Here is a 26,844-nt window from a genome sequence, read left to right as displayed (position 1 = left end):
AAACAAAGCGATTGTTAGAGGCCTAAGGATGAGGTCCCTAGGGAAGGTACTCTGATTCTCATGTTAGTAATGAGTGATGAGATCGGTTGGGTTGAGGTGTTTAGGACAAACTAGTTTGGGTCAAAGGGAGAGGTATGAAAGCAAGAGGGCAAGAGAGAAAGGTTGAGAGAGAGATTAGAGAGAGCAAGACTTTGGAGGAGATTCCTTTAAATAGTTAAGTGTCGTGGTGCACTCGAATGCGTTCCTTGCGGGGTTCAAGGGAAGAGATCACTTGCCAAGGTCTTTGGGAGGCTCCGCTCTCCTTGGCGAGGTTATTTATTTGTGAGAGATTATGCTTAATTCCTCTGAGGTTCTCACTTGTGGGATTATCTACCCACCTTAGTTTGTGGCATGCTAATCCACTAACATGGCCCGAAGAGGTCGATTGGGCCTGAGACACGACAATGTTCATGTGGTAACTACAATTGGCTGAGGTACGACCCTAATAGTATTAATCTTATTTCTTAAGATAATAAAGTATTGAATTAATACCTAAAACACATAAAAACTCTATTTTATACGTCAAATTTTAAATCCATTTTCACTTTTCTATTAGTATATAATGCCTATACTTGGTTTGGCTTCACATTTAGGCCATAAAAAATGAAATTAGAATATCTTCTTATAAAAAAAAGTTCAATTAAAATATCTAATTAAAAATATCATATAATGCCAGTACTTGGAAATGGATGGTTATTCAAATATTTCAATTTTTTAATCTAACTCAAGTTAAAGACATTTTGAAGAATTACAATAAAACGTTTGAAAATCTAAGTCTATACTTGATTTGAAACAAAAGATAGGGAAAGGAAGAAAAACTCTGAGGGCCACCACATTCTTTCATAATCGAGTACTGATGTAGCACAATCTGGCCACTCCTAGCTGGCAAGGGCCTCGCTCCTACCTGGCAACGGACAACACCTAAGAAGGAGAAGAAGACAAGATTCCCGGGGAGCTCACCCGATGGGAACACTCCGATGCTTAAGTTAGAACTCGGTGTAGAGCTTAGAGAGTTGCGAAGAAATAAATGCTAAGAGTGAAGATGCGCAGTTTTTTATTACAAAAATTCAATTATTCTTTTCCTTGGGGGTCGGAGCCCTTATATGTTAACGCTCTGTCAAATTGAGTGTAACCGCCTCTAATTCTCTGCTACATTAGTTATTCGTCAGGCTAATTCGATTGGTGCAGGTATCCATCGCAGGGTATGTTCCTGTCAGCTGAGAGACGTTATGCAGAGCCGGTGTACACGACGCCGCATGACGTGAGACGTGGGTGCGGTCCTCTGGACTGGCAGGTGCTTTGCCACTGAACAAAAGGCGGGGGAGCAGTCTAACAAGCACGGTCTTGTCGAATGAGAAGTCTCTCGAAGACTCCGGGTTACTGAATAGCGAACTCCTTTGTAGCGAGCTCCCTTGTAGTGAGCTCCTTCGTAGCGAGCTGCCTTGAAGCAAGCCGTTCTGTAGTGGGCTGTAGCAAGCTGTCTTGTGGTGAGCTGTTCTGATGGGGTTTCAGCAAGCTCATTACGCCAATTTGTGGCCAAGCTGTCATGCTGAGTTGCCACTTACGTCGAGTCATATCCACGTGTCACTTAGTTAGGAGTTCGGGTCAAATCACCCTCCATCAAGTACCAAGTCTAATCCCTTCAACTTCAAACTTTAAACAAGAAAGGTCACATTGTGAAGAGTCTCACTGATTTACCATATTAATGTAGTCCCTGTTGTATTGTATCTCTTATTTTATTGTTCTTTAGCACGACAAGGGCTTTTCTATAAATATTGTTATTTTATTAATCTTTATATTGAGGCTCTTGTGGTTGGGCCAAACTATTTAATTCTTCACCCTAGAAGTCTTTCTTCTCCTCTCTAGTATGATCTACTTGTTTGACATGGTATCAGAGCGGATTGCTCTGTAATCAGTACTTGCTTCATGCTCACTCTCTAGCATCTCAAAGGCTACTGATTTCTGGGTACCTTGTTTGAAGGTAGGGCTGTTCTGATTAACCCTAGTCCTTTCTCTCCAGTCTGCAATTTTATCAAGAGAGGTCTTCCTAGAACTCTCTTGGAAAGCTTTTATTTGGAAAGAAACTTGATTGGTTGTGTCGCCTTGGTCTATTCTATTTACTCAAAACCTTCTCTGAGATTGGACAAGTTTTTGGAGGAGTTCTGGTCTTCTTTCTAGGGCAACAATTGTTTTCTTCTTCCTTCCTTGGATTGGTGTACTCTCAAGTATTCCCGAAGCTTCAAACACTAAATCCTTGGCTACTATTGCTTCAGATTGAGGGGTTTCAATAGACCTACTATATTCCTCTTAAAGCTTCTCATCTGAATTCTATTGGTGACTGATTTCAACTGCACAAAGTAATACCCTATCTGGAAAACTCCCTACATCTGGTTGGTGAATCTCTTTATTTTCTCGGCTGACTATCATTTACTTAGGACCCTAGTTTTTTGTGTGCTATCCTTGGGTATCTATACCCTTTGGTTACTTGGTAGGAGTTGTATTCAGTACTGAGGGGTATTTAATCCTCTCCTCGGTTCAATAGTCCTAGAGCACTCAGGTTGGATTGTCAACACAGCACACACTTTAGTTGGTGTTTTTCTGGATAGTTTCTTGGAGGATTTTGATTCCTTATAAAGTGGCATATCAGTATTGAAGATATTTGATTATATTTCTCTTCTAGACCAGATTTCATTGCTATTTGTTTGCATTGCTTGCTGCAACCTTGATATTAAGTTCCTTTTCTCTAAGAAATTTTTGTGTTCAGTTGATGCAATACTACCTTTTAGTACTTAAACTACTGTTGAATTAAGTGAAGTGGTTAACAACCCTGAACTACAAATATCAGTGCTACTACTTTTCTCCCTAGGTTGCCTTTATTTATTTCTAATGGTTGAAAAATTAGATATTATCCCTATGTAATTTGATGGAACCAACTACAGTATGTGGAAATTCCATTTCAATTTCTTCATTGATGGCAAGGGACGTGAAGGCTACTTGAATGACATTGTCTACAAGCCTGATGATGCGGACAACAAAGCCTTTGCACAACAGAAGTTGGGTAATTGAAGATTAGTCTCGTGGATTCTAAGTTCTATTGCACCTCATATTTTTGTTCATATGAGAAGACTAAGAACAACCCATGAGATGCATTCCTATTTGATGAAGGTTTACCATTAGTCCAATATCTCTCAGCAATATCAGATTGAATCTAAAATCTTTGCCTATTGCTAGGGGGACAAAAAAGATACAGGAATATCATGCAAGTTTCATTGATTTATGGGTAGAGTATGAACTGGTTCACACTGAACCATCGGATCCCATAGAGCGTGTCAAGTATCTACAAAAGCATTTTGAGAGTAGAAATGTGAAATAATTCCTTATAAGGTTGAGGCCTGAATATGAAATAATCAAGTCAAATATTTTGAGTAAAGGAACTCTTCCAGATTTAGACTCTGTGATGGGAGAGTTGTAGAGGAAGGAGACTAGACTCTTGATTACTGCAAATATAGAGGAAAAGCAACTTGATTCAAGGACTGATACTATTTTTATTGCACATGGGAGTCCGAAATTGGTGGGATCCCTCTAAAGATCAATGTTATGAGTCTAAGGGGTTTCGACATATAGCTTCACACTATAAGAAGAAGAATGTATGCACCTATTGCAAACAACATGGTCATATCATTCTAAGACTGCCCAATTCATCCATCCAAGGGCACTATGAAGAAGAATCAAGTTTAGATATGACAAATGGTATCCTCTACTTCCATGAATAAGGAAGAGATATGACAAATGGTATCCTCTACTACCTCATCTGCTTTTTCTACTATTGGCCCATCTGGTGAAATCTCTGGTTACTATTCTTCTCCCTCTCAAGTTTAGATAATTGATTATGGTGTTACAAATCAAATGATTGGAGCTTACTCTGAACCATCAAACAAATCATATTGCCATTGCTAATGGTAAGAAACTTGACATTATTGGGAGTGATGATGTGTCTCAAATTTTCACCCTCAAACTCCTGTCCCTTTCCAAGACTTTTCTTGTCCCTAAACTTACTAATAACTTTATTTCAATTGGTCAACTAGTTGATGGTCACATTCTAACTTTTTCCTCTGATGATTGTTTGATTCAAGACTGGTGCACTAGGAAGGTGAAAGGGAAGGGGCGTAGGTTAGGCTGCTTGTTTGCATTGGAGTTTTAGAGATCACAATTAGCACCATCATCTGTTTATTTGAGCTCTTCTACATTGAGTCCTATTTTGGGTCAGAGAAACTATGTCTGGGATTTGTGGCATAAACGTTTGGGTCACCCAAACTCTGAAAAAATTAAATATTTGTTTAAGTCTAATTTTATTGGAACTAAAATTCCTTCTATGAAATCCTTTGATACATCTTGTGTTTCTTGTTGTTTAAGTAAGAGTCGTATTTTGCCATTCACTCACAAAGTTGAACATGCTACTTCATCTTTTGAAATTATACATAGTGATGTTTGGAGTTCATCTATTGTTTCTCAATTAGACACATGTATTTTGTTGTACTCTTCATTGATGACTGTACTAGATACACTTGAATCTACTTTTTCAAACACAAGTCAAAAGTTTTCCTAATCTTTCGATTGTTTCATACTATGGTTTGAATTCAGTTTTAAGCAAGTGTGCAGACCTTATGCTCCGTCTTAGGGGAAGAATATAGTGATAGAGAATTTCTGGTTTATTTGAAAAATCATGGCATACAAGTCCAACGGTGTTCTAGACACTCCTCAGCAAAATGGTGTGGTAAAACAAAAGAATGGGCACATTTTCAGTGTTGTGATGACTCTTTCTACAAGAGTAACATGTGCCTCCCACCTTTTGGGTGGAGGATAATAGTACGGTTATGCATTTTATTAATTGTATCCCTTCATCGGTTCTTGATAACATATCTTTTTAATCAAAAGATGTTTGGATGCCCCCCAGATCTTTCCTATATTCATGTTTTTGGGTGTCTATGGTTTGTACATCTTCCCCCTCGTGAACATTCAAAGCTTTCAGCTCAATTTGTCTTGTGTGCTTTTGTGGGATATAGTCTTAACCTTAAGGAGTTTCTTTGTTATGATCCCTCTGCACGTCATATTCACATTTCTCATAATGTGATTTTTCTTAAGCATATCTTTTTTTCTTAGGAGTTTCCAAGTTATCTACACCCTTTATTTCTATTTTGTATGATTTTTACTCATAGGATGCTTCATCATCAACTACTAAGAAAGATCTACTCATCTTCTCTTGCAAGCGAGTTCGTGGTCCAGTACCTATGTCTATGACCCCTCTTCCTCCTAGTTTGGATCCTTCACCCATCTCAGATAACCCTGTAAGTGACATTCCTGTTTTAGACCCCTCGGATGTTCTTCTTATTCCTTTATGTCATTCTACACATATATTTAGATTACCCGACTACTATGGTTTTCCTTTAGACCATAGATCCTTTAATACTATTTTGTCTTCCACAAATATTACCCATTCATACTAATAGGCCATTAGCAATCCTCAATGGAGAGATGCTATGGATGCAAAAATTCAAGCTTTGCATGAGAGCAACACTTGGGACTATATGCAGGAGTATGGGTTTACTCCATCAAGTTGAAATCTAATGGGTCTTTAGACTGATATAAAGCTTGGCTTGTGGCTTAGGGCTATATGCAGGAGTATGGCATCGATTATGAGAAGACATTTGCCCCAATGACCAAGATCACTATAGTCTGTGTTCTCTTAGCCCTCTTTGCTGCACACTCTTGGACTATCTTTCAACTAGATGTGATCCCTCCCTCATCTGTCAGTTGAAGAAATCTCTTTATGGGCTAAAGCAAACTTCTCAAGCTTGGTTTGAAAAATTCAGAGATGTTGTTGTGTAAGCCGGGTATAACCAAAGTGCTTTTGATTACTCTCTCTTTATGGGGAAAAGACCCCAAGGTATTACAATTCTCCTCCTGTATGTGGATGACATGTTGACTGGAGATGATATTAAAGGAATTCATGAGCTCAAGTTCAAAGGATTTAGGCCCTCTTACCTATTTCTTGGGATTTGAAGTTCAAAGGAATTCTCAGGGGTATTTCATTTGCCAACACAAGTATGTTTCTAATCTTGTCTAGTTGGCTAATCTTACCGACGATAAATGGGTAGACACTCCCTTGGGGTTGAATGTCAAATTGTCCAAGTCAAAAGGTTCCTTGCTTCCTAAGGCCTTCCTCTATCAGAAACTTGTGGGATCTCTCATCTATCTCACCACTCGTCGACCCAATTTGTCTTTGCTAGGTTGTAAGCTAGTTTGTCTCTTCTTCTCTTCATCTTCTTCTATACATCTAAGTGCCTATGTTGATGCAGATTGGGTTGGATGCCCCGACACACATCATTCCACAATTAGATGGTGTGTCTTTATGGGTGATTCTCTAATCTCATGGAAATGCATGAAACAACAAACTATTTCCAAGTCCTCTACGAAAGAAAAGTATAGGGCAATATCATCTATTTGTAGCGAAGTTGTTTGGCTTCAATCTTTATTTCAGGAATTGGGTCATTCCTCTCCTACACCCATCCCTCTGTATGCAGACAACACTAGTGCTATTAAGATTGCCTCTAATCCAGTCTTTTATGAAAGGGAGAAGCATATCGAGGTGGATTGCCACTTTATCCGCAACTTGTTTCTTGCAGGCTCTATTTCTCTCCCTCATGTTGCCTCCAATACACAACTTGCAGACATCTTCACAAAGGCCATAACGAGATCCAAACACCTATTCCTTGTAAGTTGCATCAATTTGAGGGGGAGTGTGAAGAGTCTCACTAATGTACCATATTAATGTAGTCCCTATTGTATTTTATCTCTTATTTTATTGTTATTTTTTCTTTAACCCTACAAGGGATTTTTTTTTGTAAATATTGTTATTTCATTAATCTATATATTGAGGCTCTTGGGGTTGGGCCTTCTTCACCCTTGAAGTCTTTCTTCTCCTCTATGGTAATAATTTTTTGTTTGACATACATCACATGCACAAGGTGGTGGACTAGTGAGTGTTTAAATAATTTCCACCATATAAAACACATCTCCCTTTTTAGGAATCCAGATTTGGTCTTACAAAATTTGTCCTCACACTATACTCACAGCATTTGCAGCGATGCATAAGGAACATCTTCACATTATCCAAATGCGCAAATGCAAGTGCTGAAAGGATGATGTGAAGACAAATTTTGTGAAGATGAAATCCAATTTAGTGAATTGGGATCTCCTGCCAATAAGACATGTCTCAACACCCTTCCTATATGATTTAACACCGAGCATCTTACAATGAGATTGAGGCCCACCATAAAACCGGCCAAGACATGCAATGTATGAGATGCGCCGTACCAAATCATATTGGGAGGGTGTTGGGACACATTTTGTTGGTAGGAGATCCAGACTCGATGGTTGTATAACAAGCCATGTAACAAATGATAACACCCCAACATCAATTATAAAACCACGATGAGATTGAATGGTTGTGGGTCCATGAATTTTATGACTAATTATGTGGGGAGATGTCATTCTTTCAAAGTTATTGCTTTTTAGAGGTTCAGAATATATCCCACTCAGAGGGTCCTTATTTTCCAATAGGATCTACTACTTGCTCAACACTCCCAACGTGCCACTAGTGCCAAATGAGTTGGGATGTCCTACCTAATGTTTAAAAAATTGGACTAGATCAATTGGTTGGACCAGTTGAATCATGACCTGAGACCTTATCCAGTTCAGTCATACCCCAATAATTGCCTTGGTTAAAAATCGACTGACCGGCCGGCTTAACCGGAAAACTGGTGAATCAGTCCTAGTTTCATGAAACCGCTCGGGTCCTTAACTAATAAAAAGTTTAAAATGTGCTTAACAAGATTCAAAACAATGACCTCTTATTTTCATATATTGCTTAATTACCATTAGTCCACCTCATAACTTTTGTTAATTAATGACTCTTTGTTGTAAATATTACTTTATTATGCATGTATTAAAAAAATGTAAATTAAGAGACTTAACCCTAATAATTTGCTTTAGAAATTTAGGAACTTGTCATCAATACACCATATTTAAGTATATTAAAAGATGTAAAATGTATATGTATATGTCACGTAACCGCAGTTTAACCCCAATTGAACCTCTTAACCCATGAACCTCTCCCCTTTCTGGTTTTATGCCCAGTCCAATTCTTAGAACATTAGTCCAACCAACAAAATGTGTTTCAACACCCTTCTAACAAGATCCAATATTGTACATCTCACAATGAGATTGGGATCCACCATAAAAATGGGATCGACCAAGTATGAAATGTGTGGTGTCAGATCATGTTTGGGGTGTTGGAACATATTTTATTGGCAGGTCATCTAGACTTGGTCCAAAAGCATTTAACATATATTATTTTGTATGTATTTGTACTGTACATGTTTCTATTTATACTCTTTCCGAACTGAGCCTAATTTTCCAAATCCAACGCATTTTATGGCTATTAAATAGATTCCAATCTTATTTATTTTACAATTAAATAACCTAGAAACTACTCTGTAGAACCTGATCTATTGGAAGTTGGAACACATCTTTTTCTTCAAAGTCCAACTCGTCAAAGTCAAAAACTAATGACACTTGAGTATTAATAAATATTTAGGACACGTATCAGTAAATTATTGGCTATTATACTAATAAGTGGAAAATCCCCGTATCGCAGATTCTCGCCTACTTTTGCTTGCATGTCTTTTTCGTGTCCTCATTGACTCATTTCACCAAAACAAACGTCTCTTACTTTTGTCTCTGCAACAGCAAGACTGCGACTTCTTTCTCTTCTCTGAATCACTCTTGTTCTATTCATCGATCGATTGGTTCGGTCAGGAGAAGAAGAAGAATCAAGACGGCATGGGGAGGAGGAGGAACTCGCCTGTAAACGTATTGTTCGGATGGGTTCGGAGACAGTCCATGAAAGTGAAGATTTTCCTGGTTGTGGCCTCTATGATCTGTTCTTTGGTTGTTCTGCAACTCTTTGTTAAAGATCACAACCACTTCTTCGTCGCCTCGGAAGCAATTCACGCGGTAGGAATTATAGTCTTGATATACAAGCTCACCACCCAGAAGACTTGTTCTGGTATCTACGCTCTGTCCCGCTGCTCAATTTCTAGCATGTTTGGTTATTTGAGATTGTTGTGCTTAATTTTTTTTTTTTACGAAATTTTGTTGTGCTTTATCCTCTGTTGTTTAGCATTGATGTGGTATATGATTGTAAGAAAATTGTTGTGAAATAGCGAAGTAAAATGCTTAGAAGATACTCATAGTGATGATATGGAGACTGGAGAAGATAAAGAGATTTACTTTTTAATTTTTAAATAGGATTTTTATTTATTATATGGGTATCTGGAAATACCCAATTTGGACGTTGAAAAACATTAGCTATTAGTAAGTGGATACTGTAGTATAAAATCTTGTATAAAGTTTTCCCTTCTCTGTTTCTTTATAAAAGCAAATTTTTTATTTTTTTACTTGTTATTTTTTTTTAAATAGGATTGCTATTTTTTATATGAGTATATGGCGAGAGTCGAATTGGGCATTGGAAAACACTAGCTATTAATTACTGGGTACTGTAATATAAAATCTTGTACAAAATTTCTCCTTTTCCGTTTCCTTATAAAAGCAAATTATTTTTAGAAATTTTGTTATGTTGCATTTGGAGATTTTGTTCTTCTTACAGTGTAGTGCACGAATCTTTGCATAGCTGGCAAACAAAAGGGGTTCTATTTCAGCTACTCATCATATGCTTCCTTGTAAATAAGGCTCTAGTTGAGAATCTCATTTTCTGTATGGACCAAAAGGTCCTCTTGAAGGGCAATCAAAGATATTGTTTTGTTTGTACTTTCTCTTCTTTTAATAATCAAGGTATTTATTTCTTTGGCAACTCCTTGGAAAGCGGTGGAATCCTCAATTGGTTTATGAAGTTTATTCAGTGCAGCATTTTTTTTTTTTGCCACCAAGAAAAAGTGGGAAAGTACTTTGGTGATGTACTTGGGCAGGCTTTTTTATGGACAATATGGGAGGAGAACAAAAGGATCTTTGAGGACAAATGCCAAGCCAGGGAAGCGATAGTTGAAACTATATTGATTAAAGCAGCACATTGGGTGCATGGTGATGCTAATTGTATTTCTTTTGAACATAGAAAGGAATTGGCAAGCACTTGCTAGCTCGTTGTCTTTTAGAGCTAGACTTATTCCTTGGTGGCCGTCTGCCCCAATAAAGGTTAAAATGAATTTTGATGGTTGTAGCATTGGAAATCCAGAGATTTCTGGTATTGGGGTGTACTCAGACATGCTGATGGAAATGTTCTGGCTCTTTTTTCAGGGCCTATAGGACATGGTGACTCAACAAGGGCTCAATTGTTGAGTGTATTACATGGTCTAAATCTGGGGAAAACTCTTTAATATTGAGACATTGTTGTGGAGGGTGATTCTAAAGTGGTGGTGAGATGGTTGAAAAACAACTACAATGAATATGATCTTACATATATAATCTAAGAGAAGTCAGATATTTGGCTGAAGGAGTTGGAGGTTACCTTTCAATGGGTGCCTAGATGTGCAAATAGTATGGCTAGGCAAGGGGAGGGATAAATAGAGTCTAAATGTATTGGGGGGAGGTTCCAAGGAAGCCTTTTGTATAAAATTTTCTTGATCGATTGGAATAAGTTTTATCCCTTTATGGTGTAACTATTGTATAATTTGTCAATATTTTAATAAAATTTGGTTTTATAGATAAAAAAATAGTCAAGGTATTTAAAATCTAGTGACACATTTGAATAGAAATTATCTCCTAGTGACACATTTGATTAGGTTCTTCCACTAATCATTCCACAATATATTTTTAACTTGTTGATTTACATGCTAGATGTTTTGCTATTGAATTCCTACAATAATCCAGCTTGTTCTTCTGCTATTGTATGTATCTCTCTCAAGATGAGAACCTTACATCTTATGACGATGGATCGAAAGATTAGATTGCCCATACGGTTCAACATCATGCCAATCCTACCAGATGAACTTTTCATTTTTCAAGTTATCTTCATAACACAGAAGCAAACCCTATTTCAGGGATGGGATGCGCAGGTGGTGCTAAACTGAACTTTTAGTTCATTTGGTATTCATCTCTTTTTTCATAATATACTTAGGCTTCAGTTTAGATATCACAGCGAGACTAATCAACATGGGAATTAGGCCATGTATTTTTGAACCAACCAAGCCCATTGACCCTAACTAGTACAAGTATATAACATATACATTTAAAACCATAAACAAGAGAGGTGTAGGGTTCAGTGAAATGGCAATTGCTATGGATGTTGAATGATGTAAGTCAATATTTTCTTAGAAGGAATCAAGTAAATATACTTAAACTTAAACCGAGAGGTTTTGGAATTGACAATCATGATACTTTCCAAATAAGGAATCTTCCAGAGTTCAAGGTTGAAAAAAGGAGCAGATCACTTTTTGGAGGTATGAATCAGGCCTTGAGTAGAGCATCTGTTTGAATGTTCTACAGAGGCACTTAAAGTTACATACAATTTCCAATAGCTATTATTTATTCAATGCAAGATTCCTTTGTTTAAGGATTATAAATAGGCTTTAACTACAGCCCATAGAGTTAAGCATGGGATTTAGTTGGTATTTTGTATTTTTTTTAGGTTGACATTTTAAAGTCCATTCTCCAATTATGTGCACTACTCTCTAATTTTCCTGCATGTTAAACATAAAGTAATGGATATTTTTATATACTTATTATAAAAAGTAATAGAAGTTGTTAACTTTTTCTGAAGTTATCCTTTACAGATAGCTTTTTATGAAATTAAGTCTTAGGCCTAATTTACATTTAAAATGCAGAAAAGAGGGGAAGTAACACCTAGTTCCACTTCATATTGGGACAAATTAACTATTTCTTTATCAGAATACAGCATAGCTCTAAAGGTCCTTCATAAATGCAGAAAAGAGGGGAAGTAACACCTAGTTCCACTTCATATTGGGACAAATTAACTATTTCTTTATCAGAATACAGCATAGCTCTAAAGGTCCTTCATAGGTGCAAGCTTAGAATGTGCTCTTTCTGACATAATAAATTTGTTTAAATTATATTTTAATTATTAAATTGTAATGTTTCTGACCAATAATGCTTTCTTTAGGTCTTTCTTTGAAGACTCAAGAGATCACTGCTATATTCCTAGCTGTGAGACTCTATTGCAGTTTTGTCATGGAGGGTGACATTCATACTGTGCTTGATTTTGCAACATGTGTTTCAACTCTTTGGGTTATTTACATGATACGGTTCAAATTGACGTCGAGCTATATCAAGGAACTTGACAATATGCCAATATATTATTTGGTAAAGCATTTTCTCTCATTCATCTCTGGAAGTTTATTTCTTGCATTAAAAGACTTTTTATTCTTTCTAAAGCTGTTAATCCATGTTATATCCTTCCTATTGTATTTATGTTCAGAAAATTGGACTTAATGGGCAGAGTAGGGTTGCTGAAGACTTGATTGTGGTAGCAACCTAATCACATTCATAGATCAAGGACAAAATATCCTGACCTCAATCATAACATGGGATAGCCTAGGGCAGAGGCATACACTGCGGATGCTCACCAAGATTTTTAATATATTTATTTAAATTATTCTAGGGTGTGGAGTATAGGTTCAGGTGGTGACTGGTGAGTAACTGGTCCCTCAGAGATTTTCTCTAGTGGTGCCCAAGGAGGACAAAGCTTGCTTGTCTTTTTTGTAACTGATGCACAAAACCCAGAAACCCAGATTCAAATGGCACAGTAAAGTGAAGCGAAAAACAGAGATATGAGAAGCAAGAAAAAAGAAGAAAGAAACAGAGCACACAGCAATTTTTGTGGTTTGGCCTTTGGCCTATGTCCATGGGTGATGGAGGAGAAGAAATCCACTATAGAGAACAACAATAGAGAATACAAAGTGAGCTGCCTCTCACGTGTAGAAAACCCTAAACTCCAACACACCCAAAACTCTCACTTTAAGGAATTGTTACCTATGATGCCCATTGTCCAAATACAGATACAGACACAAATACAAACATGGAAAATGAGGATATGACTCTATTTCCTAAAAATCCTGAACACACATATGTATATGGGTATCCCATGCAATATGCTTATATCATGCATTTATATCTAGTTTTTGAAGCTAAATGCCATTTCTCAAGACTTATGTCTTGCAAATTTAATTAAATATGTAGGTTGTGCAGATATTTTTATAGTATAATTTGTTAAAATGTTTAAATTTACATATTTTAAGAATGTTAATGCTTTAGAATACATCTAGAAGTATTCATTCGGTATCTGCCTATCCAGCATCATACCCAAAAACGATACAGTAGGCATATACAGGTATCAAAGTATCATAGATTGTTAAACCTACCATCACAGAAAATAAGAGGGGCCTAGAACGAAGCTGACATGGTGGTAACTGTTAGAATCCAAGAACAAAATAAAACCAGTAAACAAGCCTATCATTCATAAAGTCTATCCAAGGAAAAAGGAATGTGGGGTAAAGCCAGCTATACAACATCTCGATGCAAGTGGGAATTTTGGTGTACAAGTGGATTCTTGAATTGTTTACAAGCAATGCTTTAACACTCGGACCGGACCGGGGGGCCAGACCCTTTAACCCGAGAACCAGAAGGCATTCCGGTTTTTTAATCCCCGGTTTTTATGTTTTAGAAAAACCAGAAGAACCAGTCAAAATCCAGCAGAGTCGTTGTACAAGTGGGAGGACTTGAACCTGAGACCTCAAACTTATAAGTGCCAAACCATCAAGCTATCATTCATTTTATGAATTTTTGTGTATCTTTAATACATCTTGAACCCTGGTCATTTATGTTAAGAAACAACACTTTTACCATCCAGACGCCACTTGCAATTGAATTATAAAATACAAATTCTATTTTTTGTATTTTTTTGCAACTTGCAGTAAAACTATTTGACCTGTGACCCATCACACATTATGGTTTTGTGTCCGATCCGAGTCTTAAAACTTTGGTTACAAATAGATTCTTGAGTTGTTACAACTAATAGTTGGTATAGTGTACATCTATAAATAAAAATTGAGCATAATAGGAGACTTACCTTGATTCGATTCAGACTTCTCTCTCTCTTTCTCAAGAGATCATACTATCTTGAACTAGTATTTGTTTTGGGCAAAAACCCAACAGTTGGTATCAAAGCTAATGTCAAGCATTCGATCTAAGACCGTAGAAGACAGGATCAACCAAGTGGAGGTCGGCCTGCACAAGGTCACCAACAACCAGGAAGGAGATCATGAAGTTTTGGCAGAGATCACAACCAACAATCTAGTATTCAACTAGGGAAACTTGATTTCCCTAGGTACGTCGGCCATGATCCACTTCCCTAGATTTTCAAGATAGCGCTACTTTGAATTCCACAGACCCCCAACAACCAACGAGTTTAGTTGCTTCGTTCCATTTATAAGCCAAGGTTATACTCTGGTTCTAGTGGTTTAGCTGCTCTCACCCTCAAGTTTCGTGGGCAGACTTCACCGAATCTATATGCGTTCGATTTGGAGCAAGGTTTGAAGATCAAGGCGAATCTCTACCCAAGCTTTGTCATATGGAAACTGTTTGAGAATACCAACAAGAATTCAAAAAACTTGAAACCAGGGTGCAAGGTTGGCCAGAGAAAGCCTTGCTCGAGTGTTTCATTGGAGGTGTGCATGAGGATATCAAGGTTGAAGTGAAGAGCATGCATCCCTCCTTTGTAATGGATACTGTATGATTCACAAGGCTATAGGAGGAGAAGTTAAATTGGCTAAAGAAGATAAGATGATCACCAGCCCATGATATAGTCCAGGGCCCATGATATCACCAGCCCAAGCCAATAAACCATCATCACAAGCACTGGTTCCCTTCAAGAAGCTCTTGTGGGCTAAAATGCAAGCCTGTCGTGAGTGTGGTCTCTGCTATGACTGCGAGGAGAAGTTTGGCGCAGGACACAAATGCAAGGTCCAAAAGGTCCATCTCCTCCAAACTGATGATCTTGAAGTGGTAGAAAACCTTACAAATCCAAATACAGTAGAAGAAAAAAGTCCAGATGCCCCTGAGATCTCTCTACATGCTTTAAACGGGTCCAGCTGTCCAAGAACGATGAGGGTTGAAGGTATAGTGCTGGGTAAGATAGTGTCTGTGTTGATAGACAGTGACAACACCTTGAACTTTGTCTCTGAAATTTTATCTAAGTAGCTAGGCCTAACTGTATACTAGACTCAACCCTTCAACGTCTAGGTAGCCAATGGCCATATCATTCCTTGTTCAGGACTATGCAAAGATGTAACCATGAAGATACAAGGGTATCTCTTTCAAACTGATCTGCACCCTCTACCATTCTCAAGATCTGATATTGTATTGGGAGTCCACTGGCTCACCCAACTAGGCCCAATGGTATGTGATTGGAGCCACATGACAATGGACTTCTTTGTAGATAGGGTGGACTGCCACCTTCAAGGTGTTAGATATGTAACAGCCCAAGCCCATAGTCTCTAGTCCATGTTCAAGTGTTGTGGGAAGTCGAACCACCATTTTTTGATGAGTATGGGCCTAGGTTTAGATAGCCTAATGTTGGCAGTAGCAGATCAGGATCAGCCACATCATGAGGCCCATATAGCTCTTCAACAACTTTTGAGAGATTTTACGGATGTATTCAAAGAACCTCAAGGATTACTACCATCAAGACAAAGTGATCATAGAATCCCTATTACTCTGAGTGCTCCACCCAAAAATGTTGGGGTGTACAGGTATCCAAATTCCCGGAAAAGTGATAGAGAAAATCATTATTGAATTACTATCAAAGCAACATATACAACCTAGTTCCATCCCTTATTCCTCACCAGTTCTTCTAGTCAAAAAGAAAGGTAGAACTTGATGCTTTTGCATTGATTACAGAGCCTTAAGCAAGATAACCATGAAGGATAGGTTTCCAACACTACTGATTGAAGAGCTCTTGGATGAACTCAGGTCAGCCACTATCTTCTCTAAATTGGACTTAATATCCAGCTATCATCAAGTAAGGATCCACCTAGATGATGTCCACAAGACTGCATTTAAGGCACATGACGGCCATTATGAGTTTTTGGTGATGCCATTTGGGTTAGCAAACACACCATCAATTTTTCAGTCACTCATGAACGAGGTATTTCATCCATACCTTCATCGTTTCATACTTGGGCCTCTCACTTAGACCATATTAGAATCACATTTAATACTCTTAGAGAACCATTCAACCTAAAAGCTTAAACTATTAGATGAGGTCCTTGAATTGGTTGATATTCTCTAACACGCCCGCTCACACGAAATCCCATTGGGCTTGAAGTGTGAACAAGCACAGGCCCACCCATACCTTGTGCTGAAACTTAATTAATTATAATGAGGGTAATGAGAATCGAACACTAGACCACTTGGTCAAAAGTGGCTCTGGAACCATCTTAGAGAACCATTCAACCTAAAAGCTTAAACTGTTAGATGAGGTCCTTGAATAGGTTAATATTCTCTAACAAATACATTATGGCATCATCAATTATTTGCTAAAGAATCTAAATGTGATTTTGGTAAAATCCGGATTTATTATTTGGGTCACATGGTAAGCAACGACATTGTCTCAACCAAACCCAAAAAAAAGCGGTTGCCATCAAGTCTTGGCCTCAACTTGTTGGAAGAGTTAGAAATCATATTAAACATGGCCGAACCAGGTTTAGTGGTTGGCCAAATTTTTAAAAATTTTCTACCCCACCTGGGAATCGATTTCCCGATAATTTTGAAATTTGAAATTTCGGGGTCGAACTTGCACCGAACTGGACCAGGTTTAAAAACCAAATTGAAACTGATTATACCTGATACAAAGACCACAATGTGCAGCTCCTAGAGTGGTGGTTCACACTCAATATCAATCCCAAAATCGGCCTCCAACTGAAGATGGTGCAGTGTGTATATGAAGCCAATTCAGCAACACCGTTTTAGCAAAACCAGTCCCCAACTTGCTTGGATTGAGGTGGGTATGTGAATCAGATATACTCTGATGTTTTTATTGCAAAAACATAGTAGAGAACTGATGGAAATCAGCCCCTATCACAGCTGGGTTGAATTAGGGTTTCTAGGAGGCAAGGGAGAAGAGAAGAGAGCAAGAGAGCAGAGAGAATTGGTGAGTTCACCCCTCTCCTCTTAGTCCCCCCTTATATAGAGCACTCTCCTAATCTGATTAGGAGTTGATCCAAATCAAATTTAGATCAGAACTTTATCTTTAATTGATAACCATTATCTTCTTAAGAGAATAGGTGCCCCATATCCAGAGCCATACCCATTTTCAACCCAAAATCACATGATAACTTATCAAATGATCTCATAATTAATCATATAAGTAATAGGCCTTAGGCCCATTTTCTTTAATGGTTCACGTTCCAAGGTGTTGCATGGCCACTTTGGGCCTAAATATTGTATGGCGTGGGACCCACAAAAGTCTCACACAAGTCCATAAGGATTTGGCCCCATCTCTGGAAGAGGTTAGGCTTAATTCACTTCTCAGGGATAGTGAACGCCTAACCCAATCAGCTTGAGCTTAGTTTGGGCCCTATGAAGACCCAAGGATAATAGACTTATATAAGATAAAGCCTATCAGGTAATTAGCCCGGTAATGGTCTCTTACACCTAACCACTTGGCCCATAATCATCAAAACACTATCCACAGGGAATGACTTCTTCGTTGACTACAAAATGCAGTGTCACTCTCTCTACTCGGATGGATCCTGGGATTAAAACATTTTGCAAACCTTTTTCATAAAATAATAATATAACATATAAATACATCTTACAAATCAGATTTCAAATATAGTTGAAATCCGCTACTGACAATTTATGTTTCCATTAGGGAGAGTGTAAACCCTGATATTCACTTTGCCTGACAAAGGAGGTGGTTCACTATGATCACCCACTCAGGTAATTTCCCAAATTGCCCCTACATACCTAGATATTTGACCCTTGATGGATTTCACTGGTTAGCACATCAAAGACAACTCAATCCAAAATCTAGTGCAATATCATAATCCAATCTGGGGTTAAGTGCAACTTTTCAGTTTTGCCCATCTATCTCCAAGGTGGCATAACTGGAAATTGGATTGGGTTCAATGTTTCTTCTAAACTCCCCAAGTCTATCTAATGGCTAAGAACATTCTAAACTAACACGAGTTTTATAAGTGTCCAGTTTAAGGAGTAATTCACAGAAACACACCAATAAGAACATGAAACAATAATGTACTTTATTCATTTATTGATAAATGTTTATGTACATCAATTTGATTGGAACTAAAGGTATACATTGTCTAATAACCCACATCTATTAAAGTCCCAAGGGGATTTTTGGGTCTGTCTAGATATTATAGGCAATTCATAAAAGGTATGGACTATGGATAGATGGTAAGCCCATTAACCCAACTCTTGCGCAAGGGTTCCTTTGTGTAGACTAACACGATCAATCTACATTTGATCAATTGAAGCAATCTCTCTCCAGCCCATCTACACTTGCCCTACCAAATTTTAATAAAACCTTTATTCTTGAATGTGATGCTTCGGGGTGGCCTAGGTGCTATTCTTATGCAAGTAGGCCAGCCAATAGCATATTTTAGCAAGGCCATCAGTGTATCAGTCTATATCGGCCATTGCTCCTCTTCTTTTTCTTTTCTTTGTGAACCTGGTTCAAAGAAGTCGGTCTAAGGCCCTTCTACCCCCTAAACCAGGTTAAACCCCGAAACACCCCCTGTAGGGGCATATCGGGAGGCTTCCAATATGATACGTATTGGCCAATATGGTTTGATACGTGTCGAAATTTTGAAACTTGGGTTTTGATTATGTGATCGAGTATAAGCCTGATACTTCCAATAGAGTGACAGGTGCCCTGTCACTCATGTATGAAATCTCTTCTCTATTAGTCTCACAACCACAATACTTACTACTAGACATTCTCAAGCAAGAAGCCTAAGAAGATTCCAACTTACAAAATACACTCTAAATGGGCCCAAGATCTAGAACTAGTACCTGGCTACTCAGTGGAAGGTTCAACTCTTTTCTATAAGGCAAACATGGTCTTCTCATCCACTTAAGCACACTTTCCCCAGTTGTTGCAATCAATGTTCAAAGAATTGGACCGGTCATAGAACTGAGGAGAGGTTCATGAGTCATAGGTTCAACTAGGGTTGAACCATGATGATGTGGCATATACATACATACATCTATCTATCTATCTATCTATGTATCTATATATATATTACGGGTCATATAAATATATAATATATTTACAAATTTTAATATATTTAAATATGGTAGATGGATAGCAATTTCCTTAATTTTTAAAGTAAATGACTAAGGTCCAAGGCTCTTAATATATATTTTCTTTAAAATACGTGCATAATAAAGTAATTTGCACAATAAAGAGTCATTAATTGATATAAGTAAAGAGGTGGATTAGTGGTAATTAAGTACTACATGAAAACAAGAAGTCATGGGTTCAACTCTTTAAACACATTTTAAAATTTAAATTATTTAAGGACCTGAGCAGTTTCATGAAACCGGGACCGATTCACCGGTTTTTTGGTTAAATTGGCTGGTCAGCCCATTTTCATCAATTTTTTAACAAATGCGGTTATTGGGGTGTGACCAAACCAGCCAGGGTCCCAGGTCACTGTTCAATCTGTCCAACCGGCCAGTCCAGTCCAGTTTCCTAAACGCCGGTTGCAATTGTACCATAGCTCGCCAAAAGGAGGACACTCAGGTACTGTAAGAACATATCATCACATTGCATCACATTATTATTGGATAGGCATGAAGTGCATTATTAAGGAATTTGTTGCACCATGCCCAACTTGTCAACACCAAAAATATGAGGCCCAATCTCCAGTACCAACCCGTAAAGATACCAAACTTAGTGTGTGAAGAAACCTTTCTTGATTTCATTGTGGGCCTACTCAAATGAGAAGGCTACTCTATTATCTTAGTGGTGGTTGACCGCCTAAGTATGCTAATTTCATGCCATTGTCTCATCCATATAGTGTCACAACAGTAGAGAAATCACACACCTACATGGCACATCTAAGGCATTCTCTCAGGTTGTGATCCTACCTTCTTAAGTAATTTCTGGTGTGAATATTTCAAGCTCCAAGGCTCTACTCTCAACACCTCTACAAGTTACCACCCTTGGACGGATGGTCAAATGGAGGCCATTAATAGATGTTTGGAAACATATTTGTGATGTTTTGTCAGTGGTAATCCATGCCAGTGGGCCCAGTGGATCTCATGGGCCGAACTGTCGTACAATTCCACATTCCAATATTCCATATCTCTACAGGTGTGACCCCATTCAAGGCACTTTATGGGCGTGACCCTCCCCCATTTTTCCCTATGATAGAGATCCACTTCAGTAGCTCCTGTTGCCAACCACCTAACAGCAAGAGACAGCTTTCTTGAGGAGCTCAAAATAAATTTGCTACAGGCCCAACAACAGATGAAATCCCAGTATGATAAACACCACGGACAAGTTGAATAGAAGACCTGCCTCTGATTACAAAATTCAAGTCAGAATGTGGGAATCAGTACACGAAGCAAAAATTTTTGGGTTTATAACATAAGGCCTCAGACTATTTGTGCTTTGTGTAATCAACGGATGATCTGCAATTGGTACATGAATCATACAATTTAGGTTGATATGACCTGAATAACTTATTTTTATAAATGAAGTACCATTTTATAGAACAGGATTTTTAATTATTTTATTTTAAACTTTACCTGCCACGTCATTTGCAATCTGCTCTGTATGGCCTTTCTGTGAGAACATAAATCGTAATGTAGGTCAATTTTGACTGATAACTTATTGTCTTAAACTTAACTTGATTTTCCCAAACATTTTTTTTTCTCACTGTAGTCTATGGTGCTTTAACTCTTGCTAGCATAGTAAAACATTATATAGACCTTATATTAGTGTTAACCTGCAAGTTTCTATCAAGAACCTTACTAAATTAATTGTCTTAAGGAGGAATACTTTCAACTCTGCCAGTGTGAGCTTGTCTTGTACCGCTGGTCCCAAGCCCAGATAAAGAAGGGTTGATCCTGATTTGTCTTTCTGTGTGAATTGAACGAAATGGCAAAACAGGATTCGTGTAGCCAATCCCATATAATTGGGACCAGACTTAGATGATGATGATGGAGGAGGAAGAGAAGGAATGCTCACCATTCTAACATCAAGGAAACCCCAAGTCAGGACAGGACAGTAGGATCCTTACTCTCTCCATGGTTCTAATTTTGATACCACCGAGGGAGTTAAGGGCCCACAATATAATGGCCTCTGCCACTCAAGGTCACAAAATTAACCTACCTATCAGATAGGTATAGCCACATTTTTCTTACTATAGGAGAGACTGCTTTACATGATTAGGCCAGTAATTCTTTCCATTCTGGATCCTGTTTTGTACGCATTGAGCGGTTCATCCTGATGAGCCTGAATACCCTGTGATTGCTACCATGGAGGAGCCATGGTACCCACTGGCATATATATTTGCTTCTTATGGATATCCATGTATTTATAGGAGTTGAAGCATTATTTCACCATCACACTTTATTCTCTTGAGTTAATTAATTTACTCACTCAAAAATGATTGAAGTAAAAGCCTCGGTTGTGGAATTTAAGAAACTTGTAAATATCTAGAGTAACTAGTAAAGAAAAATTAATATTTGTTTTATTTTGTGAGTACACTTCTTCATAATAAATTATCATTTCGTGCAGGTGATTCCTTCTGCAATCTTTGCACTAATTGTCAAACCTTATACACATCATCTACTTATCAACAGAATGCTTTGGGCCTTTTGTGTGTATTTGGAATCTGTATCAGTCCTGCCTCAACTTCGACTGATGCAGAATGCGAAGGTTTGGATCCCGCTGGGTTCTTTAAGCTTCTAATTCAGTGGTTTATTATTCTTTAATCACTAATAGTCTCTCTTGGTTAAATGTTTTAGATGGTTGAGCCGTTTACTGCTCATTACGTTTTTGCATTGGGTGTTGCAAGATTTTTGGGCTGTGCTCATTGGATCCTCCGGGTGAGTTATAGCAAGAAAATATTGTGCTACGCATGAAATTACTTAGGCATTATATGTATAATCACGGTAAGTGTAATTTTTAAAATTTCTCATGTTTGAATTGAAGGGCAATTAGCAAGCTCCGTGTCTATATGCATCTGTATCTAACATGTAGGGATTGGAACCCACCATTTCTAGGGTTGAAACTTAGAGATCCCCAAGGCCAAAATCCAGTCCTGTAATGCTTATTGTCAATTAGTAGACATTTTCCTGGGCTAGTTGCAATGCTGTTTTCCTGATCATTCATAAATCATAACGGCTTTCTGAAGCAGGCTGATTGTCAGGTTATCTTTTGGCCTAGGCAATCTCCAAGGTGGAACAACAAGAATAGTGGTTCCTAACCCCCTTCCTGGTTTATCGGCTATATGTGCGACAGTTGGCAGGATGTTAATGCTTCTTTCGTTTTCTCATCTTAAACATGATTATCTCTCCACTATCGTGAAGGCTCTTTCATGACAATTATATAAACTGACCTTCATATTCAACCAAACTAGGGCAAGAAAGAGAGAGGAAAAAGAAATTTTGACAGGTAATTACTGATGAAAAAACAACATTGATATAGGAGAAGTAGAAAGTTAACCGGATATCACTTGATTCAATTCCCAGTGTTCACGGCAACAAGCTGTAAACATGTACTATTGTAATGTTTCCATAGTATCTAATATTTTCCATCTTAGAGAAAGAAAATAGTCATTTCACAAATACCTTTTTTTTTTTAAATAAAAAGTTAGAGAAATATGGTATGGTAAAATCTATGATACCAGAAGAGATTTGACGTGAACTTTGAATACTACCTGATTGGTCACCCCTTTTGTGAGACCGGTTGATGGGCTGTAAGTTTTTCTGGTATAAAATCTTTCCGGTATGGATGGTACTCATACTATTTGTAAGTTTTTCTGTATTCAAACTCCATGTGTGGTGCAGGTCATTGAAACCCGTGGGTCCTATATATTCCTCCATGGAACTGGGTACTTGTGGCTACCAGTAGTTTTTCTTTCAGAAATTATTCAGACCTTTATTTTGGCCGACTTCTGTTACTATTATATCAAGAGGTAAACTACCAATTTCAACCATAGGCAATTAATTCCATCAATATCTTTCGTCCGTACAGCAAGCATTAAATTGTGACTGTTGCTTGTGCATATTCGATTTGCAGTGCTATGGACGGTCAACTTGTGATGAGGATGCCATCGTTTGTCTAAATGGTCGTCAGCAACTTAATTGGCCAACTTGTGATGCGACTGATGTTTATTGATATTCACTGCAGTCTAATCTGAACAACACTTGCCAAGAGTAGCTTCCTTTTACTACCGTTTCTCCTCTGAACTTTCTTCTGTTCTGCCACCCTTGAATTTAAATGGTAGTTTTACAATTTTCTCTATCCATATTGAACTTAGTTTTTGAACAGTTTTCAGAAGTCCAAGCGATCTACTAGATTAAGAGATCGGCTGTACAGGATGCAAACAATGGACAGATAATCCTATCATTTGAGATGTACGCTACTGACCCAGGTGGTCAATCTACTGTCCTTCTCAAAGAACTGTTCAACCTAAAAAATTGTTGTTTGGTGAGGTCCCTGAATGGGTTTCTATTCTCTAGCATGCCCTCATGTAAATGCCCATTAGTCTTACAAGTCTTTAAGACTTTCATCTCTCTTCATTAACTCGCCATTAATTCTCTCTTTTCTTTTTCTCATTAATTCCTTTGATTACCTCTCCTCATTAATCATTCTATTAACTCTCTCCTTCAATAACTCGTTCTGCTAATTTCCTCTCTTCTCAATTACTCCATTAAATTGTTTAAAATTCATTCTCTTTCTTTTTTTTTTCTTTCTTATTTTATTCTCTCTCCTATCCTCATTAATTTAATAAACCAAAAGCAATTTGCTTATGGGGTGATCATTTCATTTTGGTCTAGGCCCATGTCCACAACAAGCCCACAAATTTCAAGGCCAGTATGAGCCCAATCCAACCCATAAACAAATAACAATTTAAAAATTAGTTAATAAAAATATCATAAATAGTCAAATCATCTAAAAATAATGAGAGAGAGAGAGAGAGATAATTCTAAGACATAGGTCGCTCCTTCCGATCACTAACATATTTTAGCATATTTCTATAAGCTTCTTCTATTATTAGCCTATTGAATTCCAAAGAGAGAAAATTTTACTCTCATCCAAATTCCATTTATTTGTTTCATATTCAAATTCTATTTAATTGGTTAGTTGTTAGAAAATCATAACTTAAAATTAATAAAAAAAATTATTAAATTTGAGAAAGTTTTTATCTAGCAACTAATAAGAATTAGGAAAGTAGTTCATAATTAATATTAATAGGAAATGAAAACTAATAATAAAAAGTAATAAAATAAACCATTTGCATTCTATATAAAAATTAGTTAAAATAATAAAACTAATAATGGCCCAATTAGAAATGTCATAAGACTCCTACTTAGGGATAATCATTTATAACTTAGCCTAAGCCAACTAAACCTACAAATTTCTAGGCTCAAGCAATTATTTTCTTTTGAGTCTAACTCAGATTTGCACTGATAAACAGATTTTAAAAAAACTAATTATTTTTAAAGCATACATGTATAATACATATAACTAAATATAAAATATTAAATTTATCAGTTATAAAGTTTATATAATTATACAAAATATCTATATATGTATACATAATTATATTATATATACATAAAATAATAATATTTTATTGGACTTGGATTTCAATTGGACTGAATGGGGTTTAATCCACACTAATCTAATTATTAATTTAATTCAAGTTCTAATGTTCAAATTAGGTATCGGACTTTCAGAATCCATTTATAGCCCTAGTGGGTAGGGCCCAAGCTAAGCAATTGGGACCTAAAAGTGTAGCACGGGCTGATCCTGCCCCCCTATGACAGTACCGTCAATGTGCATGTTGTTGTTGTTGACGTTGTTGATGGGGTTGTTGCTTGAAGATGCCATTGAGTTGAAGTTTGGGAGACAAGTGAGAATTAGGCTTTTGTCTAACGTGTTCCCATAGACGGCACCAATCGATTAGGAGAGTGCTCTATATAAAGGCGAAAGAGGGGAGAGTCCAATTCAGCTAATTCTCTCCACTCTCTTGTTCTCTCATCTTCTCCCTTGCCTTCCAAAAACCCTAATTCAACTTAGCATTAGGGACTGATTTCTACTAGTCCTCTACTATGTTTTTGCAAGAAAAGCATTAGAGCATATCAAGTTCACAAAGCCAATTGGACCCAAGCAAATTAGAGAACAATTTTTATTGAAACGGTGTTGCTGAATTGGCTCCACATACACACTGCACTATCTTCAGTTGGAGGTCGATTTTGGGACTAATATTGGGCATGAACTACCACTTTGGGAGCTACATTTTGTGGTCTCCATATCAGGTATGATCAGTTTTAATTTGGGTTTCAAATCTGGTCTAGTTTAGTGCAATATCGATCTAGAAATTTCAGATTTCAAAATTACTAAAAAATCAATCTCGGGTTGGATTAGAAAATTTTTGTAAATCCAGCCGACCACCAAACCTGGTTAGGCCTTGTCAAACTTGATTTCTAACCCTTTGAAAAATAAGGAGTCCCTTTCTAGTCCCAACCTTATTGACCTCAACAAAGGTTTACTAATACAAAACCCATAGCATAGGAAGAGAATGCCCCCACTAGCCTAAAGAAAGGGAAGAAGCAATGTCTTCCTCCAGGTCTTGAACTTATGATTGGTTCATGGCTTGAGACCATTGAGCACAAGATGGAGTTCTTAGAAAAAGAAAGTGAACAAGGCTAGGCAAAGGGAAGGGATATGGAAAGAGAGACAAGGAGATTGTTGTTGAGCGAGAAAAAGATAGAAATTGAGAGGGCAAAGGTGAGAGAAATGGTAAAAGAAGAGGATAGGAAAAGGAAACGAGAAAAGGAAAGAGAAAAGGCCATGGAAAGGGAGCAAGTGAAAGAGCAATTGAAGACTTGTATTAGAATCCTTAACAACATATTTTTATCAAAAGATTTGTCTCCTACATGCTACTTCAAGGCTACCCATCTATTCCAAGATGAGGCATGGAGGACTACATTCCTTGCAATTCCTCTTGAGCTTAGGATTTACTGGATTCACGGATTAGGTGATGGATAGACTAATTTGTGACTACGATCAAGCTTAGGTAATTGGCTTTAATGACTGCATATTAAATTATAGTAGTTTGTTACATAATGACTATAGATTTGTGATGACCTTAGAGCCTATACAAACTAGCGATGAGCTCAAATCCTGCATAGACTTACGATGAGCTCAAAGCCTGCATGGACTTGCGATTAGCTCAAAACCACTACAAACCAGCGATGAATTCAAAGTCATGATATCGATGATGAACTCAAGGTTGCCACAGACCTCTAATAAGCCCAAATCCATCGTGAAATTGCAATGAGCTTAGAGCCATCGCAAATCAGCGATGAACGAAAAATACAACGGCTAGCCAATATCATTTGTGACTGGAGGCAGAGTAGGATTAAGAAAGACACGTCAAGACTAGCACTAACATCATCCATGCCAGGTCAGTATAGGATACCCACAAAAGGAAGTAGCATACGTGT

General features: G+C 37.5%; 1 protein-coding gene across 1 annotated transcript; it reads left to right on the top strand.

The window, feature by feature from the left end:
• Positions 1–8,741: 8,741 nt before the first annotated feature.
• Positions 8,742–23,826, top strand: LOC148865330 (uncharacterized). Its single transcript, XM_088977482.1, has 6 exons — positions 8,742–9,166; positions 12,233–12,432; positions 21,902–22,042; positions 22,132–22,212; positions 23,176–23,303; positions 23,408–23,826. Exons 1-6 carry the CDS (start codon positions 8,941–8,943, stop codon positions 23,451–23,453), a joined length of 822 nt encoding a protein of 273 aa, XP_088833608.1. The 5' UTR covers positions 8,742–8,940; the 3' UTR covers positions 23,454–23,826.
• The last annotated feature ends 3,018 nt before the right edge of the window (positions 23,827–26,844 follow it).

This window comes from Nelumbo lutea, chromosome 3 (genome assembly GCF_056320005.1).
Source record: "Nelumbo lutea isolate HS-2025 chromosome 3, American lotus-T2T, whole genome shotgun sequence".
In the NCBI taxonomy this organism is placed as follows: domain Eukaryota; kingdom Viridiplantae; phylum Streptophyta; class Magnoliopsida; order Proteales; family Nelumbonaceae; genus Nelumbo; species Nelumbo lutea.
Note: the sequence above shows the minus strand (reverse complement) of the source record. Positions and strands in the feature narration are given on the sequence as shown.

What these genes read in the sequence shown, in the direction of transcription:
- LOC148865330 (XM_088977482.1), top strand. Translation starts at nt 8,941, where the DNA reads ATGGGGAGGAGGAGGAACTCGCCTGTAAACGTATTGTTCGGATGGGTT. An exon ending in ATATGCCAATATATTATTTG is followed by an intron (nt 12,433 to 21,901) that starts GTAAAGCATTTT and finishes CATTTCGTGCAG; the next exon opens with GTGATTCCTTCTGCAATCTT. An exon ending in TGTTACTATTATATCAAGAG is followed by an intron (nt 23,304 to 23,407) that starts GTAAACTACCAA and finishes TTCGATTTGCAG; the next exon opens with TGCTATGGACGGTCAACTTG.